General features: G+C 44.7%; 1 protein-coding gene across 1 annotated transcript in view; it reads left to right on the forward strand.

Annotated features, from left to right (window-relative positions):
• EFHB (EF-hand domain family member B) overlaps positions 1–9765 on the forward strand; it is a 91039-nt gene that overhangs the window by 56926 nt on the left and 24348 nt on the right. Inside the window, exon 10 of the mRNA XM_030887663.1 lies at positions 5677–5884. Coding sequence (XP_030743523.1) covers positions 5677–5884 — 208 coding nt within the window. The remainder of the gene's footprint in view (positions 1–5676; positions 5885–9765) is intronic.

A 9765-nucleotide genomic window follows, 5' to 3' on the forward strand; every position in this document is an offset into this window, starting at 1 on the left:
GTGTCACATAATTCAGGTCTAGTCAACCTGAATTAACACAGGGGCGAACAATAGAAATGTGGGTGAAGGGAGACAGCAGTCAGTGTAAGATATGAAAATAATAAGAATTTGAGGGAGGGTGAGGGAGGAAAGAAAAAAAAGCTGAGGCTAAGGGCTCAAGTAGAAAGAACATGTTTTGAAAAGGATGATGGCAACATATGTACAAATGTGTTTGATACAATTGATGTATTGATTATTATAAGAGCTGTAAGAGCCCCCAATAAAATGATTTATTAAAAGAAAAATAAACCCTTTAATCATGAGGTTTGCCTGTGAGTTCAGTGTCGCCATTGCAATGGATATTAGAACCCAGAGAGGTAAAATAGAGAACATTAATCGAGACAACATACTGACTACAAAGCATTGAGAAGTTGATTTGTTTAAGTGCAGACAGCCGGTAGGAACTATTTGGGTGTGTGGTATGTTGTTCTGCTGCAGCCAGGTGGATGTTAGAGGAGGGCACTAGGCTGTCATGCTCGTCTTTGGCAGAGGTATACCTGGCATTTGCCAGGATATGAGTGGCTTTGCAGGTGAGGTGATGTGTCTGTTTGGCTTGCCATCCAGGAGTAGGTGCAGGGAGTGTCCTCTGTGTGCTGGGCTGGGTACTGTATGTGCACACTACTAATTACTAGGTGATTGGGTTAAGGGTTTATGAATCACTAGTCTCTGACTGAGTGGCCCAGGAACTCACACCACTGGTTGGGTGAGCAAGCAGTGCAGGGATGGTCAGCGTGAGTGAGTATGAGCCTCCAGTCTCAGGTCCACCAGTGCGTCAGGGTGCACTGAGGATCCCTGGTGGGTGTGGCTGGGGTGGGCACCAGCCTCTGCTTGCAGGGTTTTGGGTGCAACAATGCACACATTGGGTAATAGGGGTGAGGTCTTGCCTCTAGTCACAGGAAAGCAGGATGCAGAAGAGTGTTCCCCATCTCTGATGTGGGCTCTGGTGTTCTTTCTGCTGAGTGCCTATGGCAATCAGGACCCTGCGCAAGGAGGAAAGGGCATTGTCTAGAGTTCAAACTCTAGCCCCGCCTCCCCCCTCCCCCCAGATCCTCTACTACATCAGCATTACCCATCTACTACTGGTAAGTATTCCTGTCCTGATTTTATGGCTTCTTCCCTGCTCTATTTTAACCTGGGGGACCTACCTTCTTGTACTCTCCCCCTGTCGATCCAGTTTATGTTCTATTCACTTTACCTCACTCTGGGTTTGTCTGTACAGTATCTCTGTGGTCTATTGATGATTCTGTAAGTTCCTTCCCTGCCTTCCCTGTCTGAGAATGTTTCTTGCTTTGTCTCAAAGTGACCACAATGCACTAGGCAGCCTTTTTTTTAAAAAAATCATTTTATTAGGGGCTCATACAACTCTTATCACAATCCATACATACATCAATTGTGTAAAGTGCATTTGTACATTCATTGCCCAGGGAGCAGTAAGCCAGGGAAAACAGAAAAGGGGCACTCTACACCAGTAGAAAGGAATCTTGGTGATGTAATGGGTTACATGCTAGGCTGCTAACTGCAAGGTCAGCAGTTCAATTAAAAAACAAAGAACATTTCCTCTCCACTTAAGCCCCAGGCATTAGGTCCTCATTTTCCCCCTCCCTCCCCGCTCCCCACTCCCTCATGAGCCCTTGATAATTTATAAATTGTTATTTTGTCATATCTTGCCCTGTCCGACGTCTCCCTTCACCCACTTTTCGGTTGTCCATCCCCCAGGGAGGAGGTCACATATAGTTCCTTGTAATCGGTTCCCTCTTTCCTACCTACTCTCCCTCTACCCTCCCTGTTTCGCCACTCACACCACTGGTCCTGTAGGGCTCATCCGCCCTGGGTTCCCTGTGTTTCCAGTTGCACTCGGCAGTCTTGTAGGGTCCCTACAGTCCACGATTCTCTTTGTTGGCTGGTATCATTTGGTTTCTTTTCCTCTGTGAGGTTTGGTCAAATTCCCCATCCTTCGGTTTGCTGTCCCAGCGCCCAGATCGTCATCGTCTATCTCACTTGGTTTCCTGCTTCTGTGCTGCAGGGCATGGCATGGTGTGTGACTGAGCTGCTGTTTTGGGCTGTCTCCTGGCTCAATTTTTGACAGAAGGATGCTGCTGTAGAATCTGCATCAGAAATGTAGTATCCTCTGTGATCTGTCCATAATCCTGGGTAGGCTGTCTTGGCTGCTATGATGGTGGAGCCAGGCTTCAGTGGTGGCAATATGGATGAGTTCAGGTCCATTAGCAGCTGCCTTTCAGTTTTTCTAGTTAAGAACATGGAACATTACCCTGGGCATATACTGAATGACCTCATGATTCAATCATCAGCCACGATATGTTTCCATTGTTTGTGAACACTCGGAGGAGTGTTCTTATGCGGCTACTGTCTAGTTTTCAAATGAAAACCCAAACAACTAGAGAAGGGACAACAGCCCAAGTCTGTAAAGACATAACAAGGCTCACCAAGGGGCATATTGGCCTGTGACATGAGAAAGCCCATCGAGTGGAGTGGCCATGTCTATTTTAGGTTCTTTCATAGCTTGTGCTGAGGTTTAACAGCTACAGCAACCCCCAGTGAAGGTCATTACGTTTCATCAGTGAACCAGGAATTTACAGGCGCCTCTGTGAATTGAGGGCCCCCCTCAAGCCAGTGACTGCTTCAGGTGATAGAGTAGGGGATCATTGTTTTCTTCAAAGGGTTCCGTGCCACCCCTGCCATTGTAAAGTAAATCTGAGCTGTCACTGGGATCAAGCTGCCTGTGTTCTTGAATATTCCATTTATATAGGAAGCTGGTCTGGCTCTTTTCACCCCTCTCCAGAATGGTTATCAGGTTAGGAGGCCACAAGGCCTTCAATTTCAGCAAGAGTTTAGTAACAAGCTAAGAGCGCGTTTTGCAAAAGGTGTGTACTTGGTAACCGTGCAAAGCGTCCGAATTTACAAAGTTCACCTCCAGGTGGAGTTTGTCTCTCCGTGACAGAGGTTCTAGTTCAACATTTACAGAGATTCAAAAGCAAGAGTCCCTCGTAGGTCAAAAAGGTCATTTGGGTGGTGATGCCCCAAAGGGACTAGCAATTCTCCACGTGGCTCTTCCAGATGGGAGGATTCCTCATGGCACTTACAAGCATCCCAATTCTAGGCATGTCACGTGTCAATACCCATGACCTTTCAGCAGTGTAAGCCCAGATAGCAGTAGATTGTTAGCTTTCCTTCCTTCCTTCGAACTTGGTCCAAACCCTACTAGCTCCATGTATACATCTCCTCCCCACGAAAGAACTGAGCATATGATGAATTTGGCATCCTCTGTCCAACAGAGCCATGAATGTTTGAGTCTCTCACCCTTCTTTGGATAGGTGCAGGTGGCTATGGGGACAAGGGAAATGTCTAGCACGTGATTTGGGTTCTGTTAAAGCAGCTGAGGTCCAATAGTGTGAGTGAGGAATCGAGGGTACAGATGGAAACGTGGCTCTGCCCCAGTAAGAAATACTTCCTTCATGTTTTGAGGTGTGGTGGCTGAGTGCCAAGCAACCGAACCAATTACCAATACTTTCAGTCTACATAAAGACCTGTGATGGGGCAACAACACTATCATTACTAATGTAGTCTATTTAGGGCTGTGGGGGGCGGGGGCGGGGGCCACCTCTGGATTTAGCAACTCTAGCCCACAGCGATATTCTGCTGAACCAGTGCCGTGTTTGGGTCAACTGGGCTGGCCGGCAGCTCTCACTAAGGAGCCCACCTTCAGCCCGGGCATTTGCTGCTCCATTGCCAAGCTACTCTTCCAAATCTTCACCTGGTTTCAAGGGTTAGAGATGTTTTTCAGGGCACAAGTCGACTGCATCTAAAGTCCTTTGGGACCGTTTCATTTCTTAGTTTCCAGTGGGGTGGTGTGGTGGTGGGGTGGGGGCTTCATTCGCACAGAAAATCCAAATCCTGGCAGCCAGATATGAGTCTGAATGAGTCGAGGATTCACACTTGGTTTCCCCGTGGGGTAATCTATCTCAGAGGAATTCCTGTGAGAGGGCGAAATTTCCTTATCGCAGCCCGAATCCACTGCAACAACCTAAAGTCGAAGTCAGGTTTCTTTTGCTGTCCCTTCCAAATCGATTTGATCCTGGCTTGACAGACTCCACGAGCCCTGGTGGCACAATGGGTATGTGTTGGGCTGCTAACTGCAGGAGAAAGACAGTGCTTTCTACTGGGAAACTCACAGAGGACCTTCTGCCCTGTCCTATAGGGTCACTATGAGTCGGAATGCCTCGGCAACAGTGAGTAAAGTAACATGAGGGACCACAAAGCCCCTGAGGGCTCCAAATAGTTCATGTGCTGCTGACCACAAGGTTGGAGTGTTGAGTCCATCCAGAGGAGCCTTGCAAGAAAGGCCAGGTGACCTGCTTGTGAAAAACCAGCCATTGAAAACTTTATGGATCAAAAGGGGAGAAATTGCAGAACAGATTTTAAAATACTCATGTGCTCCAGACTTTCTGGAGCCGTAGGGGCTGGACCAATCCCTGAAACACTACTGAAATGATCTTTTAAGTTGACACCAAATTTGCGCCCTGAAATCTTTTTAAAAACCTGAACAACTTTACTAGCTTGACTAGTAACGAGCTTCTATCTTAAGAATTGTGGTCTTTGAGGGTCACATGGCAAACAACAACTTGCAATATTCTATAGGAAGCCTGGTGGGCAGTGAGTTTAGGTTAATGGAGGAAGAATAACTCAAGAATAACTCAAGAAGAGGAGGATGAGAATGATGGTGCAACTGGGTGCCTAGAATTTACTTAGCTGCAGTTGTAGAAACAGTTGACTTGATATCTGTTCCACTGTATATATGTATTCTCAACACCACTGCCGTAAAATACATTTAAACAGAAAAGAAAACCTTCTGGGGCACAGGTCTACTCTGGGACATGGGGGTGGGGGCAGGGGGTCATCTTGAGTCAAAGTCAACAACAAGTACAGGAGGGCTGACCAGTAGCATGTCCAATCAGGCACTAGGTGCCCTGGTTTATGCACCCTGCCTCCTCTTCCACGGCAATCAGTCAAAGTTTCTGCCCAGATTGCCTCTCTTCAAGATCACTGTAGGTGAGCCTGTCTGATTGTTGTCTGAAAGGGGGCAGTCTCTTTTCCCTCCTCCCGTTCTCAAGATGAACCTGAACGATAAGTGTTAGCGTGGGGCCTGAGCTCCAAATGGGAGAGCAAACGTGTTTCACATGGTTTCACCTGCAGGGGGCACGAGCATTCACAACCACAGGGGCACCTTCCTTCAGGCAGCTAGCTGTCTTTACATCCGGGGTTTAGTACTGGTTCTTTTCAGTTCCCCCCCTGCCTCAGAATTTGCTTGTTCACCCAGATGTTCTGTAAACGACATGTCTAAAGGGTGGGGCGGGGGAGAGAATTATGAAGAATGATCAATGTGCCTGAGCCACAGCCTATATGAACCGGGGTTTGGGATTACACTGCATGTATTATCCACACAAGGAAGGCCAATCTCACTTAATACTTCACTTCTCCGATCTGAGAATTGAGACAAATTCTTTGAATTTATGTAGTAGGGCTTTCCCCCCCTTTCTTCCTTAACTACACGATGGCTGTTGCATACTCTGCTCTTCGAGACGAATGCTCGGCTCACCTTTTGTGCTTCCTGCCTAACAGAAGGGCGATGGGATGACCGACAAAGCGGAGCTGCAGGAAGCTTGTGACCAGGCCAACCTGCATTTAGATGACAAGCTCTTGAACCAGCTATTTGACTACTGTGATGTGGACCAAGATGGCATGATTAACTACCTCGAATTTGCAAATTTTCTGAACTGGAAAGACAGAATGCCTCTTACAGAGTATGAAGGGAGAGTCATTATTAAAGGTAATTGAGTTTTGAAGGTTTACTGAATTCTCAAGACTTTTATATTGCCATTTTGTTCGGAGTTCAACTTTTTTTCACGTAAGCAAGAAAAAAATGTATAAAGATATATATATATATACATATATGTCTGTTTATTTCTCCTTGATTAATGATACTGGAAAATAATATGCAAAGGTAAAGACTATAGTGTTTTTCCTTGTCTTATAAAATATGAATGATCAGATTTTCTTATATCAGATTCTATTTTACCATTGACTTCCTCTTGGAACAATATTTAATAAAATATGTACATGCTCATTTTTTAAACATAGGTAACATAGGAAATAGGCCATTTTTATTTGTCTTTCTGAAATTTAGTTTTCAGGTTTTTATAGAATGAGGAGATAGTTTTATTTATGTATTTTTGAATAATTGTATTGACATATCTTGCTCATATATCCCTTCCCTTCCCATACAGTTCTGTGGTTCAATCCCATGGGGTGGGTCTATACAACCATCAATGCTGTCAATTCCTCCCCTCCCTACCCCCCAATTCCCATACCCTTACTCCTGTCAGTATCTCTGAGAAGTCATCTATCTTGACTGTCCAATGTACCAAGCAATCTTAAATGAAAAAATGAACATACACAAGTCTAACATGACCAATGAGGTATATCATATATGGACCATAACAGTAGGGGAAGGAACTCTTAAAGAAGTAGAGGACAGTGATGTGGTTCATCAGTACCACATCACATCCTGGATTTATCCTCCGTTCCATGAGGCCCTACTAAGGGGGGCTGTCCGCTTGTCTTGCTGGTGGACATTGGGTCTCTACTATATCTAGTTCTCTTCCTATCAATTTGGATGCATGTTCTTTGAACTTGTGATTCCTCTTGCCATCAACACCTCATGATCACACAGGCTGGTGTACTTCTTCCACGTGGGCTTTCTTGCTTCCCTGCCAGATGGCCACTTGTTTAACTCCAGGCCTTTAAGACCCTAGATGCTATAGCTTTTGATAGCCAGGCACCATCAATTTTTGAAGAGATAGTTTTAAGATTTCTGTACATGTCATTTTCAGTTCCCGTTTGCTGATGTATTAGGATTAACTAAACTGTTTCCACTACTCTTTAAAATTTAGGTTGTTTCCAGATATATTTAAAGTAATGTGGGTTATGCTGTCATTCTCTAAAAAAAAAAGTTTCCAATTTTACCTCATTTCTTATGAATGCTATTTTTGTCCAAGAAGTGCTTCTTTCTTTTTCATTTTGCTTTTCTAAATGGTTATATCAATTTGCAATTTTACCAGCCCAGACTATGAAAGGCTTCACTCTAACCTCACCACAACCAAGAAATAGTTCAGCATTCTTGCTAATTTAGTTGTATAGCACGAGACCCCAAGTTTGTTTTAATTTCCATATCTAGGTTTTTATAGAGGATTACCTTTTTCAAAAGTTGGCTTCCATGTTAAGATTTCCTCTGAGAACACCTGTCTTATAAAAAGTGAGGATACTTCTACTTTATCTTTTTCCCCTGAGTCATGTCTTGTGGTAATTCCAAGTCTGTTGATGACATCAACCTTATCTACAATTTGTAGGGCGTCCTTTCTCGTCTACCCACTGGCCACGCAGCAGGCTCTTTATAGAATGTAGCTTCTCATACAAAATAACGTTATCCTAGCCTCCTTCGAATAAAAAAAAAGGAAGAACAGGGTTCCCCCTTCTTGCACAGCACACGAAAGAGAGGAGGGACACATAAGTCCATTTTCAAACCAGATCGTTCTCCAAGTTACTCCTGGCTGTGGAGTCCAGCTTCGTCAACCAGTTTCCTTGGCATCCGGGGATCTTCTTCCTCTTCTCCTCAGACTTTAGAAGCCAGAAGCTCGTGGCCAATGGATCAGAATAGGCCCACGGAAGTTTTGCCTGAAGTTATCTTTTATCAAGTTCTATTTAACTCTTTACTTCAGGGTAGGGTGGGGGGGATGAGTACAAACGCTGAAATAGTCATTTTATTTTTAAAAAATCATTTTATTGGGGGCTCATACAGCTCTTATCACAATACATACATACATCCATTCTGTCAAGCACATTTGTACATTTGTTGCCCTCATTTTCAAAACATTTTCTCTCCACTTGAGCCCTTGGTATCAGCTCATCTCCCCTGTCCCTCCCCCACAAGCCCCTGATAATTTATAACATATTATTTGTTCATGTCTTATACTGACTAATGTCTCCCTTCACCCACTTTTTTGCTGTCCATCCCCCAGGGAGGGGGTTATATGCAGATCACTGTGATCAGCTCCCTCTCTCTCCCCCCACCCTCCTGGCATCACCACTTCCATCATTGGTCCTGAGGGCCTATCTGTCTTGTATTCCCTGTGTTTCCAGCTCTTATTTGTACCCATGTTCATGCTCTGGCCTAGCAGAACCTGCAAGGTAGAACTGGGATCTTGATAGTGGTGGGGAGGAAGCATTATAGAACCAGAGGATAACTGTATGTTTCATTGGTGCTATACTGCACCCTGGCTCATCTCTTCTTTGTGACCTTTCTGTAAGGGGATGTCCAATTGTCTACAGATGGGCTTTGGGTTTCCACTCTGTACTCCCCCTCCTTCACATTAATATGATTTTTTGTTCTGGGTCTTTGATGCCTGATACCTGATCCCATTGACACCTCATGATAACACAGGCTGATGGGCTTTTTCCATGTGGACTTTGTTGCTTCTCAGCTAGATAGCTGCTTGTTTGTCTTCAAGCCTTTAAGTCCCAGATGTTATATCTTTTGATAGCCGGGCACCATCAGCTTTCTTCACCACATTTGCTATGCACCCATTTTGTCTTCAGTGATTGTGCCAGGAACGTAAACGTCATGTAATGCCAGGTTATTAGAATAAAGTGTTCTTGCATTGAGGGAGTACTTGAGTAGAGGCCCAATGTCTGTCTGCTACCTTGATACTTAACATATAAATATAGGTACATAGGTCTATTTCCCTATCATTATATATAAATATACTTATATATGTACATGCCTGTATAAATGCCCTTTGCCTCCTAGATTTTTCCTCTATTTCCTTTTACTTTCCTTTGTCCCACTATCATGTTAGGCCTTCATTTGGGTTTCAGTAATTCCTCTTGGTTACACTGCCCTTGATCAAGCCCTACCAGGCATCCTACGCCCTCCTCGCCATTGATTTTAGATTACTTGCTATGATGAGATAGTTATTTTCAAACAATTTTCTGAGGAATGGTTTTTCATATTTTGGATATATATATAATTTTTTGAGGGAATTTAGAGGATCTGGATGGAACATCGGGACTGCTCACTTTGGTGGTAGCGATTGATAGGAGCTGAAGGGGGTGCGCCCCCTAGAGATACACTGGTGTGCCCCTCTCTGATCCTGGGAAGGAGCCCTGTGGCTTTCACCACCAGCAACCGGGTTGCATTGTTGAGCTACTAACTGAAAGGTCAACAGTTTGACTGCACCAACCACTCGCAGAAAGAGTAGGCCCTCTACTTTCTTAGCAATTTACAGTCTTGGAAACCCACTGAACCAGTTTCACCCTGTTCTAAAAGGTCCAAATCCACTCAGAGGCAGTGAGTCTGGCTTCATTTTGACACTGGCATGAATGGCCATTGGCAACCCTTGCTTGGACTTCTTCAGCACCAGGGCTTCCACCCAGTTCAAAAGGATCCCATCGAGGTAACGAAAACTAGGGCAGCATATGCATTGCATAGCAGTCAACTATCTTTGACTTCAAATTTTGACTATCATAGGAAGCAGGCCAGGGGTAGCCAGCTCAAAGATGGTGACAAACTGTGCCAGGGCACACACTCAACGAAAGCACTGCAGTCATCTGCCATCTTTGGGTGGCACGCAACTGCCTCCTTCTTACTTGGGA

This window comes from Echinops telfairi, unplaced genomic scaffold (genome assembly GCF_000313985.2).
Source record: "Echinops telfairi isolate 266 unplaced genomic scaffold, ASM31398v2 ScPeMD7_7420;HRSCAF=8458, whole genome shotgun sequence".
NCBI classification, from domain to species: Eukaryota; Metazoa; Chordata; class Mammalia; order Afrosoricida; family Tenrecidae; genus Echinops; species Echinops telfairi.